The sequence below is a fragment of the Labrus mixtus genome, chromosome 15, assembly GCF_963584025.1.
Source record: "Labrus mixtus chromosome 15, fLabMix1.1, whole genome shotgun sequence".
In the NCBI taxonomy this organism is placed as follows: domain Eukaryota; kingdom Metazoa; phylum Chordata; class Actinopteri; order Labriformes; family Labridae; genus Labrus; species Labrus mixtus.
Genome location: NC_083626.1, coordinates 18,076,589 through 18,100,611, shown reverse-complemented (window position 1 = coordinate 18,100,611; position 24,023 = coordinate 18,076,589). Strand labels below are relative to the sequence as shown.

General features: G+C 39.1%; 2 protein-coding genes across 2 annotated transcripts; one reads left to right on the top strand and one right to left on the bottom strand.

Annotated features, from left to right (window-relative positions):
- Positions 1-244: 244 nt before the first annotated feature.
- LOC132989381 (cytosolic sulfotransferase 3-like) lies at positions 245-3,484 on the bottom strand. The gene is made up of 8 exons (XM_061056981.1): positions 3,325-3,484; positions 2,932-3,067; positions 2,684-2,812; positions 2,345-2,445; positions 1,757-1,883; positions 1,577-1,674; positions 1,304-1,478; positions 245-787 (listed from the first exon to the last, which is right to left on the bottom strand). The coding sequence occupies exons 2-8, from the start codon at positions 3,065-3,067 to the stop codon at positions 675-677; spliced, it is 879 nt and encodes a 292-aa protein (XP_060912964.1). The 5' UTR covers positions 3,325-3,484; the 3' UTR covers positions 245-674.
- A 6,715-nt stretch (positions 3,485-10,199) lies between these two features.
- On the top strand, positions 10,200-23,880 carry wdr46 (WD repeat domain 46). Its single transcript, XM_061056977.1, has 14 exons — positions 10,200-10,313; positions 10,559-10,774; positions 11,429-11,509; positions 11,605-11,717; positions 11,860-11,947; positions 13,346-13,407; positions 14,197-14,301; positions 14,526-14,676; positions 14,809-15,044; positions 16,512-16,665; positions 19,971-20,118; positions 21,457-21,647; positions 22,754-22,867; positions 22,961-23,880. The coding sequence occupies exons 1-14, from the start codon at positions 10,260-10,262 to the stop codon at positions 23,078-23,080; spliced, it is 1,833 nt and encodes a 610-aa protein (XP_060912960.1). The 5' UTR covers positions 10,200-10,259; the 3' UTR covers positions 23,081-23,880.
- Positions 23,881-24,023: the final 143 nt, after the last annotated feature.

The window sequence follows — 24,023 nt, the reverse complement described above, 5'->3', positions numbered from 1 at the left end:
CTGTGATTGGTTAATCTAAAAAAAAAAATCAGAAAAAAAAAGTGATTCATAGAATGTAGCCAGACATTGTGTAATTATAAAGATTATGAAATTAACATCTGAGTGATATAAGATGTACTTTTAAAGAACACCTTCTATATCAGCATGTAAAGAGCCTTAATTAGTGATTAAGTCTGGTCTGGGAAACCTCCCTCCCAGACCAGCTCAACTCATAGCAACAAAGCAGTGGGGCCAGATGAAGGCATTTCAATTAGCAGAGACTTTATTAAAAATGAACAATTATTTAACAATTTAGGAAATACATGTGCAGTCTTTCCTGAATTTAAAGTCTTTGGACTTTTCAGACTCCATCATGACGACTTCATATACTCTTGAGGGCTAATGAGGCTGACAGCAGGATAGGATACCCTCCTATGTATCCATTTGATTCATTATTTGAGAGTTTCAGTAGAAATGGAACAATCATACAGCCTGCCTCTAATGACACACAAACAGTCAGACTATCAGATATTTGGCTAACATGGTTAACATTAGACTTTTATTAAAAAGAAAAACTCCACCCCTCTGCTTTCACATGTGGTAACTATCACTTCTTTTCTTTTTTCTTTTTTTTTTACAGAAATGCCATCCGTCCATCAGTCAAGAGCAATGCTCGCAGCCTGTTCAGCCCTGTTTCAAATTTCTGTGCGGAACTGCAGTGAGGGGTCCTTCATCTTTCTCTTGTAGTCTTCATCAAACTCTTCGTTCTGGGCCACAGTGAAGTGGTTCTTCCAGTCACCAACTTTTCCTGCAGGACAACAGAGAATCTGTCAGGGTTTTTTTTTTTTTTTTTTTTTGAAGATCTAGGACCGTATTCACAAAGCCTCCTGAGTACTAGTTATTCCTGGTGACAAAATTGTTAGAATCATGACATTTTCTATGAATTATCCCTCAAATTTAAGACTAGATCCTTGTAAAGATAAAAGTTATTCACAAAGTGTCTTAAGAGAGCTCCTAAGGTGTAAAAACGTTAGGAGTAGGAGTAGTTAGGAGCACTTTTAACAGGCAGTTTCTAAAGCAACCAATCACAGCTTCTGAAAAAAATGTGTCATACCTAGCAACGGGGTCAACCAAGCCTCCTCACTAAGATAAAAGTTTCTGACTCTCCCTTGCTCAGAGTTGCTCTGAGAATGTTCCTAAATCACTCCTAGGCTATAAGTCCTTGCTAGGATTTTTTAAGCGAGGAGCTCTCTGAGGGGTTTGTGAATACGGGCCCTTTTTTGTGTCATGTAACCCACATGTGGTTACATATTTATGAAGTTACCTTTTCTCATGAAAGGAGAGATTTTAAAATCCATTACAGGGAGCGTAGAGTAGTTGGCCATGCTGTTCTTTTTCATGTTATCAAACTGAACACTTCCTGTGACTCTTTCCATCTCCTCAGCTGAGGGAGACATACCCAGAAAGTTGCAGAGTTTGTCTATTTCCCGTCCAGTATCCTGCGGGAGGAAATGATCAGATATGGTCACAGTATTTTACACACTCATGGGGAGCTTTAGAAAAAAACAGCCTGAAGAAAAAAAAAAAAATGAATAACCTCAATCAGATCCTCGTAGAACATGTAATGGAGGTTTGAATAAGACTGCTTCTTCTCCCACCAGCCGCTCACATGGTCATACCAGGATCCAAACACAGCTAAGACCACAGAACAGTACATTAAGGCACCAAAGTAATCCAAAGTCATCTCTGTTCTATGAAAACGTTTTATGTGTCATACTCTTTCCCTCCATGAATCTGTGGAAGTAGCTGCTCCAGTCTCCGGGCTCTGGCTGAACATTATTCATGCGGTCAAAGTGAAAGTAGGAGACCATGTTGTCTTTGGCATTGCGTGCCACGTAGACTATCTGTAGCAAGAGAAAACACTTCAATTATCTGAGGGCTTAACACTGAGCAGGACACTTTTTTTTTTTTTTTTTTAAGCAAGCGTTTTCTTTTAGTAACTGATAGTACCAGCCAGCCACAAGCTTAACCTCGTAAGGCCAGGTTAGTACATATTGATGACAAAAATGGGCTTCTCTGCCCAATAGTCTCTCACAAGCCCTTTACACATTACAAGTCCACAAACGTGCCGAGTTGTTACACCTCTGTATGTAAACACTGCATCGCCTTGCAGGAGCGTTAACATCCCGCCATAGAACTCGCAATGTGTAAAAGACTGTGAATTCATCCTGCACTGTAATTGAAGCCAGATTATGTGGGCTTGTTTTTACACATTTCCTGGGTTAGATACTTCCAATATTTGACTAACGACTTTGTGCGTGATTTTAAAATTCATGACTTGTGGCCGAAGATGATTTTTACCGACCCTGCAATTCTGCTCCCAAAAGGACTTTGGCACAAACTGAACTGGGAAATGAGTCTTAATGAGCCGAGGAGAGGTTGGGAGCCGGTCTGCTAGGTCTTTTCCTGTAACAAAAAGGACACAAATGGAGTGAGCAAAACCCTGATCCTTTAAGGTGCTTAAGAAGTCTCTTGACCTACAGTGTGATAAAAAAAACTGGGTACTGTTAGAAACATGACACCAATAAAAGGAATATGTATCTGCTGCATATGATGAAGTTCACTGACGTTTACATAAATGGTAGACAACTAACAATGAAGACTGAAGCGTGACAATGAATGTATGTAGGAATAAGTATTCTACCTGTATCAATCGATGGGACGAATATCTCCAAGAAAGGCACTCGATCATATATTGGGATGGATGACTGACGCTCTGGGTTTGTTTGACCGAAATACAGCAGGTCAAGAATGTAGGAGACCCATGTGGTTCCTGGAAGAAAGACACACAGAGAGGACAATAAAACTTTAAACCTTCCCAACGTCATACATATCATCTGATTTATAAAACACCCAAACTGATTCTTTTTTTTTTTTGTTCAGTATACTCGCCTGCTTTGGGGTATGTTGCAATAACTATGTCATCCGGCCTTGCCTCAAAGTTTTGAACGTTGTCCCAGTTGTCCGTGAAATAGTGGGACATGAAGACTCCATGGAATTCAATCAGTTCTGGTCGAAGTGAATCCATCTTTTCAAAAAAGTCACATTCAGAGCATGGGATCAGTAAGTGAGAGCAATCACACTTTAAGTTGCAGCAGTGTTCGTTTTCAGTCTCAGTGATTTCAATTTTTTTTTTAAATCAAACTTCCTTGTGTCATTTTAGGAGTTTGTGCTTATTTCCACTTTTTAGCATTCTATCTTAGCAGTTCGAGTAATGAACCCAACTTGAAAATAAGAAACAGTATGCATGCAGCTCGTTTCAAAAGGGATCATTTATAGACATACCTTATCTGGATCAACACAACAGACTGGTCACTTCTTATTCCTACACCGTTTTGACGCTGATTCTTTTCTCTTCTTTCCTGCACATTTCCTGGAAAAGCTGTGGTCCTTTCTCCTGCTACTGATTACATAACTCGGTGTAGCCTGTATTATAACAGTTGACTCGACATGTGATATGAAAGTCCAGCTCCTCCCCGCTCCTCGAGATGGTCCTAATAAATACAATTACCCCCAAGTGAGGGTGTGAAAGGCTGAGAGCGAATACATACACTGACGAGCTTGGGCTTGCTCAAAGAATGTTAACAGCAAACCTGTTTAGATAACTCTCGGTGTCATCCTCATATAACCATTATTAAAAGTTCCTGCAACTTCTATATTTAACTAGTTAAGAGCGAAAATCGGGGACCAAGTTATTTTTTGATGACGTCAATCTTTCTGCTGCAACTCATACCGATCTCATACCGGTAATTTAGCACTTGACAGCAGACAACAACCTTATCAGAATACTCACAGACGTGCATTTGACCAGTTTGTAGTTAACGGAGTAACAGATTTTATAGGCTACAGACGAGGAGCGGAAGAACGGACGGCAGGGAGCTGAACGCTCGTTGAAACTGTTTTCTAGAGATCATCGTCTATTAACTGAGACTGCAGTCTGAACTGGTGTACACACACTTCACTGGTAAACTGAGTTATATTAGGACAGGTTAGCAAATTCATTTTTGTTTTTTTGTCCCTCGACAAGCGTATAATGGCACGTTTGTTTACTCTCACTCGTCCATAGGAGCTCACTCTCTCTCTCAATTCAATTCAATTCAAATGTATGGCAAGCCGTTCAGGAAATTAATATATTGAAACTTTGAATATATTGAACAACGTCTGAATATATGGAATGAAACTTTGAATATATGGAATGGAACTTTCAATATATGGAATGGAATTTTGAATATATGGAATGGAACTTTAAATATATTGAATGGAAGTCCGTAGTGTTATTTCAGCTTCCATCTCAGTAAGAGACTAAAAAAATCCCTAAAGATGGATGCACAAAGTGTGCTCAGCAATGTTTTGTTGAGCATTACTACTCATAAGCAGTAAAAATGTTCCAATAATTGAACTATGATCTTCAAGGTGACGCTTCCTACATTCCAAATTATTCGTATGATTTTGAGTGCGACCAGCAACTTCTCAAAAAAGTTTTGATGTTCAAGAAAGTATTGGTATATTTCAGCTGATGTCATTTTGCAAAACCAGCATATTCTGCAGGGTGTCTTTTGGATGACAACAATGAAACTGGTGGATTTGGATAATTGAAATCAGGTTCAATTCCATATATTCAGACTTTGTTCAATATATTCAAAGTTTAATTCAATATAGTCCAAGTTTAATTCAATATATTTATTTCCTTAACGGCTTGCCATACAATATATACTCTCTAGAATTAATGATAAAACAAACTTTTACCACACAGGATGTTATGTGCAATATCGTTCCTATGCTAAATATCAGATAAATAGCTAGTAGCATATATTGATTTAGGCTATACTTTGTGTGCTGCCCCATTACATGGCTACATTCTGTTACGGTGTGCCTAATGTAAAGGACACTGGAAATGTTCCATTATTATACAAGCAGAGTGAATAACATTAAGGATGTGATATATCTTTTTTTTGTGATCAACTTTTTATTGAAATTTTACCTAAGATGCTTATACACATGAGCTTCAATGACAGAAACCCAAGACAGCATTATTAAACATACAAACTATTTACATATCGCCGTTGCCTTGATGAGGAAAAATTATACATAAAATTTGAAACAAAGACTAAATATTGAATGAAATGATGATATGCATGTACACACACACCCATACACACAAAATAAATCCTATAAACACAGCTCAATAAATAAAACAAAAAAAATAAACAGATAAGAAATAAATAAAAAATAATTCAAGTAAACAATTTCACAAAAAGTGTAAGTTTACATTTTGTTTATAATTGTTACGGATCGAGAAAACTTAGAGGAGGACCCAGATGCAGAATTAACAAAAACTATTTATTCTTTAAACAAAAAAAGGCAAACAAAAACTTACTTCAAAAAATCCAATAAGAGAAGGAGCCACGGGTTAACTGACATATAACATACGCACCAACAAACAACAATGAATTGACACAGAGAGGAAGAAACACAGAGACTAAATAGACATCAGACACAGGTGAGACTAATGACACAGGTGAGGACAATCAGGGCAAACAACATGGAGGGAAAACACACAGAGGCAGGAATACAATACAAGAAACACTGAGGACAACTACAAAACTAAATCATGAAACACTAAAGACACACAGAACTCAAGAATGAACAAAACACACTAGAACATAAAGAAACACTAAACACTGAAATACAAAACTAAATAATACCAAATCATGACAATAATACCGGTTATATTTGTTCAAGAAAAAGTGGATCTGAAAGAGTTGAAATAAGGAAAGTGGATGGCCATGCCTTATGAATTACAGCTAATAATCTTTCAATAAGAGAGATGTCTCTAAAATAGTTAAACCATTCCTTTATCGATGGAGATTCAACAGAAAACCAAGAATGTATTATCGTCTTCTTTGCTGCAGTTGAGCTTGCAAAGATAATTATAATCCTAAAGCCCAGTCTGGTGTTATCCCTGAGAGCAAAGTCATCATTAAATAACAGTAGGGAGGGCTGTTTGGGAGCTGGGAATTTCAGGATATTTTCAAGACATTTAGTTACCAAAGGGTGGAAACTGAAGGACAATCCCAGAAAACACGGAGGTATGTACCAACAACATCAAGATTACATTTAGTGCACTTTGGATGGTCTATACGCCTCATTTTGAAGCCCCTATATGGTGTTGCATAATATTTCTGTACAAATTTAAAGTGAATGAGTTGATGTGCTGGATTTTTTGATGAAATAAATATATTGGTCCAAATAATGTCCCAGTGTAGTACAAGGTTCTGTCAGGATGTGATACATTATTAAAATGCATAGGTGGAGATGCACTTGCACGTGCTGTCAAAATGCACAGTTTGGGTCATGGCTAGTGTAGCTTAATTAATTTATTAAGATGTTATAGCTTTATTTAACCTCGGATTTAGAAAGGGGCACCACTTCCTGTTAAAGGAAGAAAAATAACTTTAACGGTATAAGTTAATTAATTAATCAGTCAGTTTCATATCTTGATATAAGTAAGTTCTGGAAATGTTAAACAAGAAAACACACAAAGTCCTGAATTTTATGTGTAAAATTTAATTCAAAAAGGGGTAAACAATAATGTATAGATGAAACAGATAAAGACTATGATTATTATGATCAGGATAATGCGATTATAATGTATGGTGACATTATATATTTAGTAATGAGATAAGACGCGGTATTGTTTGAATGACTTGATCAGCTAATTATCAACAAAGGGAAAAAGTTGATAAACAAATTTTGGGATTCTATTTGGATTTAAAGGAGGGCTCTGAATAGACACGACTCAAGACTTAATCTTCCAACACCAGCAACCAGCAGTCTTACTGAGTTTTGTTCAGTTGAATTCTGCCGGCTGGTCCCGTGTTTCAGTCTCTGGCAAGCGGTTCTTTTCAGGCCCAGAGAGGTCCACGGGCCACATTAGATGCCTTAACAACTTGGTCGGAGTGTGCAGCTGGGATGGAGATTGTACGTCCATGAGCCGTCGTCTCAGAAGCTCCAAGAGGATCCAACAGGGAAAAATATGAAAGTCTTTTGATACGTCGATTTTCAATTCAGATTAACCGGATGGCCATCTCGATGAATCCAAACTAAGGAATTGGCGTTCAAAATTGAAGAGCAAAGACTTTGGAGAAGAAAGTTCAAAAGCCTTGCTTGAGCCAGAAAGAATTGATGTTTCCAAAAATTGTGCCTTGGAGATAAAAGTTCGGCAGAGACTCGTCTCTACGGCACAAACTTAAAAGAAGTGATTCGGACCGAAGTCCGAAGAGAAGCGAGCAAGAGCTGAAGCTCTAAACTTCAACAAACCAAAAACTAAAACTGGAGATCTGAGCTCAGTCTGCAGGAGAAGAGGGTTACTCCCATTCTGACCGGAGGACAATTGTTTACACTAAACCGAGTTTACGCAATAAGATTAAGAATAAGAATCTACACATATATACGTCACCATACATTCATTTTGATATTATTTCTATCAGATCCACGTTGATGTAGGTTCACGTCATATATTTAGACAAACATTTCTATCAGATTCATGTTGAGATGAAAATCGCACCATCTGGGAACATCCTCAGTTAATCCCAGCCTGTATGTGAACAAAAACATGTTATATAGTCAACATTAAGACATATTAATAAAGTAGGAAAATAAATTGGTGTCTTTAAATAACACCTTCTATAGCTAATATCAAAGAGTATGCTTTATAACACGTCTAAATGTATAATTATGAAGGTTACGTATTCATGGATATTCTAACACTAGATGGCAATAGCGCTCCACGTCAAATTCCTATTAAACATAATATAACTCTTATTCCTGTTCTGAAGATCAGATTTTGAGTTTAAAAAGATTATAATGCATCCAATGTGACAATTACAAATATCTAGATGAAGAAAGACATAAATGTTCATTTGATGCAGAATTGAACGCTGTGGTTTAATTCAAAACAACAGTTTCTTAATCATCCAAACCTACGCAGACATCTCAAAGCTAGATGAAGACACCTAACTAAGGGTGACCCCAGTCAAATACTCTATTTGTTCTTCAGAGCCGCAGATGACTGCCAGTCTAGAGCACAAGGATGATAATGAAGGATTGAATGGGTTTTGGATTCTTAATAAAGGACCTATACTCTCCTGAGTAAGCTCAGTCTGTCACGTTCAGGGGAAAAACAAGGAACTGGACCCACGTGCAGAATTAACTAAATATATTTAATAAACAAAAAGGCCAAAGGCAAACAAAAACTTGCGTCCGAAGGGTCAACAAAAAAAACACAGGGATCAAAAACAGGGAGCCACACAGGCGCACAAGCACAAACTGACATATACCAACAAACAATAATGAACTGACACAGAGGGTCAGAAACACAGAGACTAAATAGACATGGGGTAATCAGACACAGGTGAGACTAATGACACAGGTGAAGACAATGAGGGCAATCACACTGGAGGGAAAACACAGAGGCAGGAATAAACACAAGACAAGAAACACTGAGGACTAGAACTACAACATAAAATCAAGAAACACTAAGATACACAGAGAACTCAAGAAAGTAACAAAAACACACTGGAACATAAAGAAACACTAGGGTACGAAGTTACAAAATAACACACAAAACTCTAAACTATGAAACATTAGGACAAAAACACACAAGGGAAACAAGCAACAAGGATAAACAGGAGAAACATGGAAACCTAAATACTGAGATACAAAACTAAATAAGACCAAATCATGACACGGTCACATTGGATATCATGTCGCTTCAGATTACTGTAGTGCATATCAACAAGGATACAGCGGTGGACTTGAGAATCTACAAAGAGCACTATTTCTGTCCAGCCAACATCAAGTATCCAGTGTGAAAAAAACAACCGCATTGACCCGTGAACAACAAGTAGAAATGAGAGGTTTTGCTTTAATTGTTGCTTTAATTGAGCGTATCCATTTTATGCACTTCAACTTCTGCAGAACTTGTCAAATGGAAATACTGCACTTTTTTTCTTCATCGTCACATTTACCGAACAGTCAATAGCTAATTGTGAGATTAAGGTTAAACATAAAAGAAAACATTTATAATCTTGTGAGTTTATATAAAAAAAACGGCATAGAAAAACGCTGAGGTTTTTTTGGTAACTTGTGACTCCTTGTGACATGGCTTTAGGAGTCGATGAATTTCCCCAAGGGCTGAGTCATAAAACCTCACATGGTTTCTGAATGATTGTCTGACGCAAATGTTTGACAAGGAGAGAGAGAGAGAGAGGTTGTAATACTTTTAATTTGTCAATGATCAAATGACAGAACTAGCGAGGAACTGCTGGTTGAATAAGTTATTCCATGTTTGAATCATTCACCTTGCACCTATAAAGGGACTGAAGCTGCAGTACTTGAATTTATACTTTATGCTTCTCCAACATGAATTGGAAACTTTAAAACAGTCATTTTCAATATGATTCAAGTTGTAAATCTAGTGGCGCAAAGATTTAATTCAGTTCTTTTTTCGAGTTTAACCCAGTAGAATTCAACTGATTTAACCTGTGGCTCAGTTGGTAAAGTCGTCACCTCTCAACTGGAAGGTCGAGGGTTCGATCCCCAGCTGGGCAACATGTCGATGTGTCCTTGGGCAAGACACTTAACCCTGCATTGCTCCCGCTGCTTCAGGAAACATGGACTTCAGTGAATCTTTGTACCACTGAAAACAACTTGAATATATGAGGAGCACATACTATTTCCCTCCGTGAACCTTTGGAGGTAGCTGTTCCAGTCTATTGAGTGAATAAGGTTTCATGATAATTCATACACTTGTAACATTTGTAACATTAATTAAAAGGAGCAATTTGAGTAGGAAATGGAATGTAAGGTGTATGAATGGATTACTCTCTGATGTACGCCGCTTTGGATAAAAGCGTCTGCTAAGTGAATTGTAACATTGTAACGTTAACCTCTTACAGTGCACCTTCTATTGTGTTGTGAGATAAATAAAAATAAACTTTAAAAGGCTTATAAATTAAACATGACGCCGGACAAGCTGTTCTTACATTTTATTTCAAAATATGATGAAACTTCTAACCACATTCTATTGCAGAGAATTCATATTTTCAACCTGGACACAAAATCTTATAAACATTTTTTTTTGTTTGTGTGTGCTATGGAACGCCTACGTAACGTTCCAGAAGTGACGTCACCGGAAGTTAAAAACGTATACAAGGAAAATGGCGTCCCCCGGCGACGCAACGCTGGATACCTCACACGTGGGTAAAAAGAAGGTAAATACGAATAAATCATTACTAAGCGTCACTGTATCATTGTCATCATTTGGTTTAATTCGTTTGTAAGGACTCTCACCGCTTGTGACTGACACAAAACAGCATTTGCTACTTCACTTAACATCTTGTAGCTAACGCAAGTAGCGCCTGGATAAACTTGAGTTGAACTGATGTCTGAAACAAAAAAACAAATCTACTTCTTCACCTGTCCTTTTGATTAAAGTCGTTTCTGCTTTGCGTCCCAGGTCCCAGCTCGTTACTGGCTGGAGCCGCAGAAGGAGGGAAAAGATGAAGGTGAAGTTGGAAAAGACGCAGAATCGATTAAGAAGCGTCTGCTACGGAAGGAGAAAAAGAAGGAGAAAATTAAGGAGAAAAAGAAGGAGAAAATGAGGGAGAAAATGAAGGAGAAAGCAAAGAAAATGAAACAAAGAGACACGCTTGTGGAGAAATCGATATCAGGGGTGAGATTGATGTGTTACTGACTCAGATTCAGTCATTAACACAGCGTGGATTTATATCTGAGTGTCACATATTTGGATGCAATATCAACAAATCCGTGGATACTTTTAGGACAGTGAATTCAGACCAAGCAGTTTGATTGGATGAGAGGTGTTCCAGTGCAACTTGTGCTGATAGAAATGTCACTCGTACTTTTTTTTTTTTTTTTTTAAACTTTGTATATCACTCTGCTTCAGGTAGGCAATCTGAAACCATCAGATACACATTACAGGAGACAGTCTTCTTCTGGTTCAATCGACTGCTCAGACCTCCTCAATAGGACACCGGTCTCTTGATTCACTGGTTGTGTGTGTGTGAAATGGAAACAAACTGATAAATGTAAACAATATAAAGTTGGTGGTAAAATCCAGACATACTCAAAAGTACCATGCAAGTCCCAGTACTCGTTGTGTTGGTGGAGAAATGAAATGATTGCATAATAAAAAGCTTCACTTAATTTACATGAATGCTTCTTGCAGGCGTGTATTGAATCACTAACCTGGATTATCATCTATGACAAAATGCCAACATATCTCCCAGGTCTTCATGAATTTAGTGTTTGGTAAAGGCAATTCATTGACTTTTTTTGTGTGTGTCTTGTTTACGGAAACCCTCAGAAATCGGACCCCTTCCCTGGGCCTGCTCCGATTTCACAGGACCGGGTGCGGAAATTCAAGAGGAAAACTAAAACTAAAAGAGTAAGCAACCAAAAGTCTCCTTTTTTTTGGTATACAAATTCTAGTACAGTAGATGCTGCCACTAGCTAACGCGTCTTTCCTGTTTCTGGGTGTAGTCTGGGAGCGTAGGTAACAAGCTGAGAGACATGATATCCCGCTCTGAAGAAACCTCAGAGATGGCCCAGAAACAATCTGCCCGGTTTGATCTCCTACTCCCTGAGGATGCTGGGTAATTTCCTGTAAAAAAAAAAAAAATTACGGATTGCAGTGCGGCCGCATTGAATCATCAAGTGCACAGTGGGGATCTAGAAAGCAGCTTTAAGTCGTCGTTTAAAAGCCTGGGTGTTAAACTGTCTTTTCTCCTACGTCAGGTTTCTAGAAGGTGATGAAGATGAGGACACGTGTACAATCTCTCAGGAAGATATTGCAGATGCTGTGGATATAACATCTGGAGCAAAGGTGAGACTGCTGAACCGTTTCACACCTGATGTCTAAGCTATAGTCTTTGTTGTAACAAAGTCTCCCTTTTCAGCTTTTTGTGGTGAAACTTGCATTGACTGAATGTATTAAATCACCATGAAACTGACACCTTCTCATCCTCATTTTAGTGAAAATCTTTCATCTTAAAAATCAAAGACTTCACAATCAAGAGTATGACAATGTACACATAAAAATGTAACAGTTTAGACTTTCATTAAATCATTATCCACTCCCACCAAAAGGGCCATGAAATCGAGCATCTAATGCCAAAACTAAATGACTAATTGGGATCCTATTAAAGGACTGTTGTGGATTTTTCTGCTGGTAATGAAAGATCTCAAGTCAAAGTCTTTTGTCTTTGTGTATTTTATTGCATAAAGTAAAAAGTTATTTTGCAAAAGGGGCAATCAGCTGCAAAAGTAACATCAGTCACAAGTGCATCAAAGATTCCCGGGGCAGTCCAGGTTGCAGAGCATATTTATACTTTCACAGGGTGTAGGTATTTTGCATATACATGAGTGATATATCGTCATTGGTTTCAGCTTGCCCTAGTGACTACGCCTTCTGCTAGTTTGCCTGGTGATTTATCTATGCAAGCTTCTATAAGGCACCTGGTTCGGAGGAACACCAACAGAAACTCCTTTGTCAGGAGGGCACTGATCTAAGGTCATGCTGTACCCAGATCCTGAGGAGTGTCCCTGTTGGAGATACAGACCGAGGCCACAAAGGAGTATTCCTGTTGGAGATACAGACCAAGGCCATACAGAGAAACAGTTTCTAATTGCTAAATGACGCACGAACATCTTAATCTTTTAAGATCAAACGAAGGCAACAGACAGATAGTATTTTTCCACTACAGGACATGCAGGGTACATAAATGATTGCAACTTCTACTTGTCTCCGCCTCACCACTCTCGCCTTGATACAACATTCGGACGTCCTTATATTAAGAGATGGGGGGTGTAGTAGTATGCTGTTTACAGGTTGTTGATGCAAGGTGATAAGAACTGAGCTGGTGCACATGTGAATCTGACGGTGAGTTTGCGTATGCACTTGTTTTATGTGCAGCGTCAGAACATTTCTACCTAGGTTTGCGGACTTCCACGAAAGAACAAAACAAGGTTCATTGGTTCAAGGCTCTTTTGTTCCAATATGAAAGACCTTGGGAACATCATAAGCATCAAAAAACACATGTTGTTTTTGACTTACCCTTATCATAAATAACAAATGTGTGGTCCCAAGTAAACATTTGTTTACTTCATGTGTGCTGTTGGCCTCTGATTCTGAGTCAAACAGGTCTTACTTCACAAGACTTACGGTATGTTACTCTTCTGTTTTTTTAATAATGTCTTTTTTCCCTCTCCTCTACCTCCTCAGTATTTCAACCTGAAGCTGTCTCAGTTTGGACCATATCGAGTAGATTACAGCAAGACCGGGCGGTCAGTATTCTCCTCTCTGATAAAAGACAATCTTTCTTGTTTTTTTTGTTTTTTTTTAAATATATATATGAAAATACATACACATACACATACACAAAAATCGCGGACGAAGCAACAGAGTCCACTATACAACGCTATAATGACAATATTTGCCTTTATATCAATACTGCGTATAATTAAACAGAATGACAATATCAACAAATGAGCAGAGAACAACATACTGACGAACAGAAAACATAATGCAGCCGTTTAATTACGTGCAGAGATGGTAATGCTCGCGTGCAGACACTCTATGCACCGTGCAGCTGTCACAGTATAGAAACGCCATTCCCCCTCCTATTGGCTCGAGGTGAACTCTCCGGAGAATATCCTTGCGGCGTTCTCACATCAGCTCACTCTTACTTGCTGTGAAAAAAATACTGGGGGTCTGTCCGGAGAAACTCGGGGTGACGTCGGAGCGAGAAATGTGGCTCTTTGCGTTCCCATTCATCAACATGATCATTCATTCAGAGCTGGTATTAACGCGCCTGATGCATATTCATTCTTCTAGCTGCTACACACTGTTTTCATCTGAGGGATGTTGCATTTGTGTAACATTAGTCTGAGTGGTATAGAGTGTATTCCTCCGAGTTGTTCAAAGCAAACAGCCAACATAGCATTATTATTGTTTAAACAAAAAAAGGTAATGCTGCTCATAATACTGATCCTCAGCGAAGAGAATCTGCTCGGAAAAATGATTTAAAATGTCTAATGTGTGTCTTGTTTACGATATTTCCTCTTCACTTTTAGTCACCTGCTGCTCGGTGGGAGGAGAGGCCACGTTGCTTGTGTCGACTGGCAGTCCAAACAGCTGATGTGTGAAATAAATGTGATGGAGTCCGTCAATGATGTGAAGTAAGTCGTCCCGCCTGGGATCATGCATTGAAAACTCCTGTTTAGTGCAATCAAGCTTGACCTACCTGAACCATGTAATAATAATAATAATAATAATACATTTTATTTAAAGGCGCCTTTCAAAACTCTCAAGGTCACCTTACAGAGCAGAGATAAAAACAACAAAGTAACAACACATGTAGAACTCTCTCTGACAATAAAAACTCTTCTTTGTGTTGATCCAGGTGGCTTCATAGTGAGGCCATGTATGCAGTGGCTCAGAAGAAGTGGCTCTATATGTATGACACCAATGGAATAGAGCTTCACTGCATACGCAAATTCAACGACGTCCTCCGTATGCAGTTCCTCCCGTACCATTTTTTGCTCGCCACAGCAGTGAGTTCTTGTGCGCGGATCTCTCCCTTAGTGCTTCGCAGTTTTAACTTCCCAAACTCTATCAACACTGACTTTGACGAACCACCTGTGCTTAGCTCTGACAAACTCTCCTGATGCTCCTCTTGTCGTCAGAGCGCTACGAGCTTCCTGCAGTACCTGGACGTGTCCGTGGGGAAGGAGGTCGCAGCCATCTGCACAAAGACCGGTCGGCTTGACGTGATGTGCCAGAATCCCCACAACGCCGTCGTCCACCTCGGCCACCACAACGGCACGGTCACTCTCTGGTCACCCAACCAGAAGGAAGCGCTCGTCAAGATGCTCTGTCATCAGGGTGGCGTGCGATCAATCGCTGTAGACAAGACCGGCACGTGAGTCACACCTTTTTAAAAACTTCCAGCTAATTATGCAGTGAAACAAACATATTGGACTTTTAGTCAAGTAGCAGAAAGCTGCACTTATAGTCTGTGTGTGTAACCGGTATTTCTTACAAATTGTTATCCATATTTTACTTCAGTCTTTAGCCTTGCCGTCATTATGTACAAACCTTGACATGAACATAACAGTACAAACTGCAGAGTGTCAAGTAGGGAGTCCTGACCTGTCCTGACTTTTGTAATCTAATCATCGATGTTTTAATAATAGAAAATACAGCGCCTTTCACAGATTTCTATGCCAATTAAGCCTGTGTCAATACTTCACGACTTCTTGTGGTGTTGCTTACAACATGAATGTGCTGAAGTTAATCGGGCGAAGAAGTCAGCAGGCTTAGGTTAAACAACGGTGAGGAGATGCCCTCACTGCTTTTCGATCCAAAAAAGAAAGTTAGAAGGAAAAAGCTGCTCCCAGCTTCGGTTAGAGGACGCACTGCAGTCCGCTGAGAGAGTTGCACTTACTTGTAATGGGTGGACGTCACTGGTGGCTGAGTTCTACGTGACAATCACTGCTCATGTGATTTCTAACGAGAGAGGGAAATGCATTCTTACGTGTTAGAAACTAGGGTGATGCACGAGACTCACACTGCTGTTCATGTAGCAGACGCTTTAAGGCGGAATGAAAGCTGACGGACAAAGACCCGGAGTTGTGCCGGGTTGTGCTGCTTGTTGAAAATAGCTGCCGTATAACGATAGAACAGGCTGTCAATATTCAATAATATACTGTTGTAAGCATGTTTAGATACATGCAGAGTATTTGCTTTACAGCACTTTACAGTAGTGTCACCTGTACAATCATACATTCAGGTTTACAAAGAAACCTTTTTTATTCTTTAAGATATTTTAGCAGTACGTGTGTACAGGTTTACATACACAAGCGGGTTATGTCTGTCAAAAAACGAACGTCTAATTATCTTGTGTCTCTTTTTTTTTTGTTACATTTTCTAATTCCATAAATGTAATTTACCGACTCAAAACCTTAATATTATTTCATCTAGCTAAATCCTGCACGTTACCTTTTTAGGGGCATTTTTTTATTCCTCTGTTTAACACAGATGATCACATATCATTTACATAATTGTCTTGTAATATATTGATTATAGAGAATTATTTTATTGTGATATTGTTGTTTTGGGCCATGTATCACGTACGGTATCGTTTTGTGAGCTACCCTTCATTTCCCATCTTTGTGTTAAGTGTGTTCTATGAATTCCGCTTCTAATAATAGAGTGTATTTATTTGTCATTGTGCTTTCCCCGCGTTGGTTGTTTGTTAACAACTTGTACAACAAATCCTTAATTAGAAAGGCGTAAAATCAGGTGGATTTTCTGTTGAGCAATAAGCTGCACTTTTGTCTTTGTCCACCAGAGAGCACTCTTTCATTCTGCTCTCCTCTTCTGGCAGATACATGGTGACATCTGGAATGGATAAAAAGCTGAAAGTGTACGACATCAGAACATTCAAGCCACTCAATTCTTACTTCCTGCCTGCCGGATCTTCCTGTCTGTCGCTGAGCCAGAAGGGGCTGCTGTCAGCTGCCACTGGAGACATTGTTCAGGTCTTTAACACTCACACACTACATGAATGGTATGTCGCTAAGAGACAAGTAAAGGAAGTGATGCATTTCCAGCATTGCTTTATCATGAGTAGGATCTTAACAATGAGTAGAACTTGTATACTAATAATAATAATAATAATAGCTTTATTTATCGAGCACCTTTAGAAACAGATGTTTACAAAGTGCTTTAACTCACGAAGCAAAGGCAGGAACTCAGAAATATAACATAATAAGCATCAGTAGTCAGGCCAAACAGAAATGTGACATTTCAATTGGCAGGATTGTTTATTATGAAGATGAAGTTTCTAAACTGTCATGAGGCGTTGATTCACTTTCAAAATCCTGCAGCTGCTGAGGGTGTGTCACTATGTTTTGTCGAGATGCATTCTTGATAATAACTGAAAGAACAGTAGTCCACGCCCATTTATAATCAGTGAAGTTGGACTTTAGACCCATAAAATACGGTCTCAGTCCGTCACATGGAGGCCTCATATTGTCATGTTTTTTTATGGCAGTGAAAGTCAGACTATTTGCTCCACAATCCAATATAGCTGCAATAAAAAAAAGAAGGTTTAAGGTACTTCTGGGCAGTGGGCACCTTGGGAAGTGTACTGGCACCTCTCCAGCTACCAGACCAATTTCCAGATTTGGTCCGCACCAGGACTTTAACCGGGGACCCGCCTGTTCCCCTCCTACACAATGAGCTACTGCCGCCCCATATTCACTCTGTTTACATTTTGTCATGTTGATAAAGACAATTGCCTCAATATAGTACAGGAACAAAGAAATACCAACAATACCCAGAACTATGGGGGAGCAACAATTAAACATAACTTCAAGAGAGAAACTAAGAAATAAAAAAAAATCATCATCATTATAATAACCATAATTATTATATTAATACAAATAATTTTGGACAAAAAAAACAATTTGAATTTAAATAGTAAGTGCTCAATTATACAACAAAAAGGATAGAAGAAAGAAAGTCATGTTATATATTCAGTCTGTAGGTAAGGTCTGTAAGGAGTTGGAATACATTAGGAGGGGTCGTCATTTTTCTAAAAACCTCTCTTGAGTTGCCTTCCAGCTCCTCCCTCATCTTTTCCAGTTGAAGGAGAAACATTACCTGATGAAGACACTGAGACATAGAGGGGACTTGAAGAAGAAGTCGTTATCATGCTAATAAGGATGTAAATGCTCAAATGCTTAAACACACAGCATGTAAAATCTGCCGTCAGGGGTTCTCAATCAAAACAGAAGATTAGGTCGAGGCGAGCGGAGAATCATGGAAGTTCTCTCTGCTACTTGTGCCTTTGTTATGCCTAGTTCTTACTCCTTGAGCCTTCATACTTAGCTCTATGTTTATCACTAGATATCGAAGCCCAGTGAATACATTTTAAAAATGAATGTTGGTCTGCTGTCGTTGTACTGCATGGTTATTTATTACATAGAAAATCGTTAAGTAGGTTGACTTCATATCCTGAAAATAAGCCAACATTTTACTTCACACAGGCTCACTTCAGTGTTTGAGCCCGAAACAGAAACCCACTTTCTTCTCTTTTTTTTAATTCACGATTCACCGGAATTAAGTTTGCAGGGATAACATCATGATGTTGCAGATTTATAATCTTTGTCAGGTTTCTTCTGAAGAGGAGAAGAAAACAACTTCTCAAATGTTTTTGGCTGCACTTAAATGCAGATATGTTTCTAGAGATGAATAAATAGCCATCAGTTAACGGCGGATAGGATCTGGTTTGTCATATGTTGTGTGAAAATGTGTGAAGAGATGATGCAATGGACTTGTCTTTGTGTGTTTTTCTTCAAGCCTGGCTTTGCTAAGCTATCAGCACTGTACAGAATACAGAGTATTCTACAATGACATTCATTTACAATTAATTTTAGCCGACGCTTTCGTCCAGAGTAGTCTGAAGCTGACACAGAGTTCAGCCTAGCTTCAGCATTTGCTTCATGCTGTAAGGAAGCCGCGCCATGCAAAGTTAGTACCGATGAGTGCAGGTTTCTTAGAAAAGAGGAACTTGAGTGTGGCGGGAACTTCCTGTTGTCAACTTGGGCGTCAAACGCTCACTCTAAATCCAAAAAAAGAGTTGCAGTGAAGATAAATACGAACAGTGAACAGTATGTCGTTAGTGCAGATAACATTCCACCTGTTTTATGCTGCCCCACACAGACAGGTTATCCTGCACTCTGAAACATCTTTTGTCAAAACTGCTTGGACTACAAATGTATTCCAACGAAGAAACCAGACCACTTGCCATTCTGAAAATCCTTTATCCGTGTGTACATGGATTAGATGAAAAGTTACCCTAGACACTGAAATATCAACACCTTAAGACCCTTTTCTGTGGGACAGTCTGCACACAACCTGTGTAGAATATTTAGAAAAAGACTAAACTGTCCTCCTTTTTGTGGGATCTCCATAGCCATACTACCTAAAGTAAATAAAGTAAACGTGTCTTTCTTTTCCCTGAGTGTCTGCACAGATATTTATTCACACTAGATCTACCTTACAAATATGATGATACATTTTCATCCATCTGCAGATCACGTTTGTTGAGAACCGTGGGCCGTGATTCAAACGGATTATGGATCAACTGAGATCCTTTGCACCACCAGTTATTGCAGTACTGAATACGTAGCAACATTTCATCCTTGTGACAATAGCCTACTATAAGTACATTGATAATGATGTATTGCTGGGATTGTAGTAGGGATGTAAAGATTCACTCAACTCACGGTACGATTCAGGATACTGGATTCACAATACTGTAACGATTTATTTTACAAAATGAGACTGTAGACAAGTGATGACTGCTTTAGGGGCTGCAAACCCACAAACTTGTAAGTGTGGTTTGGCTTTTTTTCTTGCTCTTCAGCTGCTGGCGCTCACGATATTATTGCAATTCATCTTTCAGAGTACCGATGTGAATCTTGACACCTTTGAATCCATTTTTATATTACTATACTATACTTGATATTACTTTACATCCCTAGATTGTAATGATTCACCCACTTACCGCTGCGCATTTGACTTTTTTTTTTGTGTGTCTAATCTATATTTTCTAATCGTTACAAAGATAGTTTATCAAATATTACCTTTGTGAAACTAATGTCTTGACTTCTGGGAGAAAACGTGTTTGCTTTAAAGTACACAGAGAAAAAAAAAAAGGTCACTGTCAGTTCTGTGTTCTTTCTTTCAATCCAGCTGAAAATAAGAAACCCTTTCTATTGGAAACAGTTTGTCCTCATATTGTCTGATCTGTGTCTTGGTAAACTGTCGTCTACAGGTTTACAGGGACGTATGGAGCACTACAGTGACCAAACCCTACATGGCTCACAGAGTTCGTGGAACCGTTTGGGGGCTACACTTCTGCCCCTTTGAGGATGTCCTCGGGGTGGGGCATGGAGACGGTTTCACCAGCATGCTTGTGCCAGGTAACACTGAGTTCCACATTATACACATCCATTTTTACAAAGTTGGATGGGAGATTCAGCTTGATGTAGTCATGTTGTTTTCCTCGTGGGTAAAACAAAAAGCGAAAAAGGTTTATTTAAGAAGTGCTTCCACAGGCCTTCATGTGGCAGTGTTCTTGATTGCTTAAGACAAAAGAACACCGTTGACTGTATAAAACATGGATGTAGGCTGAGTGACATCACCTATTGATCCCTGAAAAGCCGCTATGAAGCCTAACGATGTCGGTTGCCATATTGGAAATTCTGACTCCGACTAATTATACAAATCTAGAGTCAGGCAAAGAGGTTACATTGATGCAGGCTGAATGAATACTTGCTAGCTAGTGAGCCTAGCTAGCTGGCACACTAGCTAGTCCACCTCCTCGCCTGATTGCAAATTCAAAAAATGAGAGGAAGTCGTATATAGGCGACAGTTTAAGGTTAAAGGAAGAATATGCGATTTTTTTGATCCAGCAGATGTCGCCCTTGAGCACCAGCATGAAACCAAAAAAACTTGCGCCGCATTGTTGTGTTAGCATGCTAATGCTAGCGATATTGAGTTTGCTCGTATCTTCACACTGCATGTAAGTTGACACATTCAAATAATCAGTGAGTACAATATGCTGTTCGTCTTTTCTCTAGTGAGTCCCTCAATTAAACAACTTTTATACGCGAGGTGATGAGCTGGCCGGCCGTCCCAACAATGTAAACAAAGTGTAGCTACAGCTCGGAAAACATCACAGACAGCAGGACTCGGGTGTCACACTCATTGTAGACAGTCATGACTCACAGAGTTTTTTTCAGAGGATATATTTGATTTCTGCTACATTGAAGTGTGAAAAATGTTTGCTTATCAGTTAAATCAGCCACGCCCCGTTTCAGGCCTTATTATGAGTAACTCAGATCATTAATATATAATCAATACAGAATATCCTTTGTAGAGTTTTAAGTTAAAGACATGATCTATAGGAAACATTCTTGCTGTAAAAATGCTTTATTTCTGCTGTAGAAGTGGGCGTTACGAGTGTTCTTGGCATTTGTAGCAAGCCTCAAGTGGACACTCGAGGGACTGCAGTTTTTTGCACATCTGCTTTTTCTTCATTTTTTTTATTATTCTTTATTTTGTTTGTTTTATACAAACAAACAAAATGGATGACCAACAGTAAGATGAATACCTATATAGCCAGTTAACAGTGCATCATTGTCCAAAGGGTCAGAAGAAGATGGTGTCCTCCGTTCTCCTTTGCAACAAAGTCTGTCCATTTTAGCCACCTCTTTCTTTCCCTCTTTAACTCTGTCGTCTTCAATTTCAAATCCCAGGTGCAGGAGAGCCTAACTTTGATGGTCTGGATGCAAATCCATACCGTAGTGCAAAGCAGAGGCAGGAGTGGGAGGTCAAAGCCCTACTGGAGAAGATCCAACCAGAGCTCATCAGCCTCGACCCCCACGAGCTGGGACAGGTCGACAGTGCCACCTTTGAGCAGCGGCATCAAGACAGGGTCCAAGCTCTGGTCAGTGTCATCCTGTTAGCACAGAGCAAAGTTTATTTTAGGATTGTCAAAAGGAGGGGCCCTCAAAGGCAAAAACAACTCATTTAAGATAGAAAAAGGACTGTCACAACCCTTCTTAAGGCTCAGCAAACGAGGGAGAGAGAGCCTGAGGTGTAACCAAAATGCTTTTCTTGCATAACCAAAAAGGGAATACGTAAGAAAACCACAACACAACAACTAAACAGGTTAGATAGCAGCAAAGTGGGAACCTCGCCTTAATGCTAAGGAAATCGTTGCAAAGGAATAACTAGAATTACAACCTTGACTCACCAGTGTAGATTTACAAGCATTACACTAACCAAACAAGGTCAATTGCAGATTTCTTGTAAATATTGGGTATGCTGGGTAATTTACTGAGACAGCCACAGATGCGATTGTGATCAGAGTAGTACTGCCACTCTGAAAACAAAACAAAGTCACCGAGATGCAAAACTCTCTCTAATTTTACATAAATAACATGGAAAAAACCTCAACCTTCAACCTCATTGTATATTATAATGTATTATTTAAATGTATTTCTTATTTGTATATTTGGTTTTAGTATTTGTATATTTTCTGATATTAGGCATCTACAGGCTGGCTCCAACAGTATTTTGTTGTACTTTGTACACTGACAATAAAGATATCTTATCAAAACCGCCCCACACCCCCCCCCCCAGTCAAAAAGCTTTTAAAATGAACAAAAAGATCTAAATTGGTGTTTTCACACTTGAATAAAACTTTCAAGAAAGGTAGCAAGATAAAATCCTAGACTTCATCTTTATAAATGTGGAAATAAGATCATCCTGGACGAGCCCCGTCATATCACAAACCAGCTCAATATAAGGAAGAGGATGTAGTATTTGATTTATGATTTATGACAACAGCTTTAAGTGGCAAACGTTTACTGATGCTGTTTTTCAAAGAGAGAAGAGAGACAAGAGAAGCGACTGGTATTAGAGTAGAAGGCCTAAAAAGGGACCACCAAGAGGTTTTACGAAGACTTAGGCATGCTCATTTGAAAATGTTAACTAGTTTGTTTTTTATTTTATAGTCCTTTTTAAGCGCTTTTTTTTTTGCCATTCCAGGGCTTTGATCCACTGGCCAAAGCGAAATTCATTCCCAAGTACAAGAAAAAAGGCAGGAGTTCTGCTGGCAGTGTGGAAAGACGCAAGAAACAAGTGGCTCATGAAGACCAGAGGGTAAGTACCCGAGAATAAAAAGAGTAAGAAGAGTCCCTTAAGGATATTTTCAGTGCTTTGCTCATCTCTCTTCACTTTTTTCCCCCCCTTCAGGATGTAATTAGGGAAACTGTGGAGGACAAAATGAAGATCGAAGAAGAGAGAAGGCAGAGGGAGAAGAAGGCGGCTGTGTTATCAGGCCAGAAATCTGCTTTGGACCGATTCAAAAAGTAGAAAAGGAGAATCCTTTGTGCAGCTAAAAGCCAGTGACATTCTGCCAGAATGACTTTTGAACTTCATATAAAGCAAACATTCTTTCAGACACATTTCCCCCGCTGCCGGAAACAAAAAAAACATCAACTGCACAAATCCAGGATGAAGTCCGCTAAAAGGGACTAACTGTGAGGGGCGGCCATTCATTTGTAATCAGAGTTGAGTGCTGTGCTAGGACAGTTCTGTTCAATGCCTCTGGCCCGAAGCACTTTCTGTCTGCATGGGTGGACAATTTGAGCTGGTGTGGGCGCAGTGGTTGTCAAATTTATATCAATATGCTGAAGTAAAAATTGTTGCCAAGCCACTGTATTCATAGTGTTATTCATGCTCCCAAAAGCATGTTCAGACTACTCTAAATATGCAGAAACAATGTTGAGTCAGAATTGAACTATACTTACCGTAACAGCCTGGAATCCCACCCAGTGCATTCATTTTGAAAGATTTAGTTGCCCATTGATTAGGAAAAACGACAACATCTGGACAGAGGGATGTAAAAGAGCTACTAGAATGATCTATTCAAGTGAAATTCTGTTGAATTTAAACAACCACTCAAGGATTGCTGGTAGTATTGCGCCGCCAACTTTTTCACTGTCTCAAACGTTTTTACATTGTCACGTCCTCAGTTGACTTCAATGTGAGTGTTTGTGATTTAAACTCTGCACTGAAAAGTGGCCCCTGTAACCCAAGAGAGTGTTACTCTAATGATCTGTGTTGAATTCACAAATACTCCTTTCTCTTAATAAAATGTAAAGTTTGAATAAGTGAAGTATTTTTATTTAGGGCTGTGTTCATGTTCAGGTCATTTACTTTCAGCCTTGTCCCACACAAATTAGGCTGGAGTTAAATAGAGGTTAGTGAAGGAAGTAATCAAGCTTGTCTTTTGTTCAGGATGACTAAGGCTGTA

What these genes read in the sequence shown, in the direction of transcription:
- LOC132989381 (XM_061056981.1), bottom strand. Translation starts at nt 3,067, where the DNA reads ATGGATTCACTTCGACCAGAACTGATTGAATTCCATGGAGTCTTCATG. An exon ending in CGTCCCATCGATTGATACAG is followed by an intron (nt 2,446 to 2,683) that starts GTAGAATACTTA and finishes TTTTTGTTACAG; the next exon opens with GAAAAGACCTAGCAGACCGG. An exon ending in CTCTCCTTTCATGAGAAAAG is followed by an intron (nt 788 to 1,303) that starts GTAACTTCATAA and finishes GTTGTCCTGCAG; the next exon opens with GAAAAGTTGGTGACTGGAAG.
- wdr46 (XM_061056977.1), top strand. Translation starts at nt 10,260, where the DNA reads ATGGCGTCCCCCGGCGACGCAACGCTGGATACCTCACACGTGGGTAAA. An exon ending in TGGAGAAATCGATATCAGGG is followed by an intron (nt 10,775 to 11,428) that starts GTGAGATTGATG and finishes GGAAACCCTCAG; the next exon opens with AAATCGGACCCCTTCCCTGG. An exon ending in ATTTTTTGCTCGCCACAGCA is followed by an intron (nt 14,677 to 14,808) that starts GTGAGTTCTTGT and finishes TCTTGTCGTCAG; the next exon opens with AGCGCTACGAGCTTCCTGCA.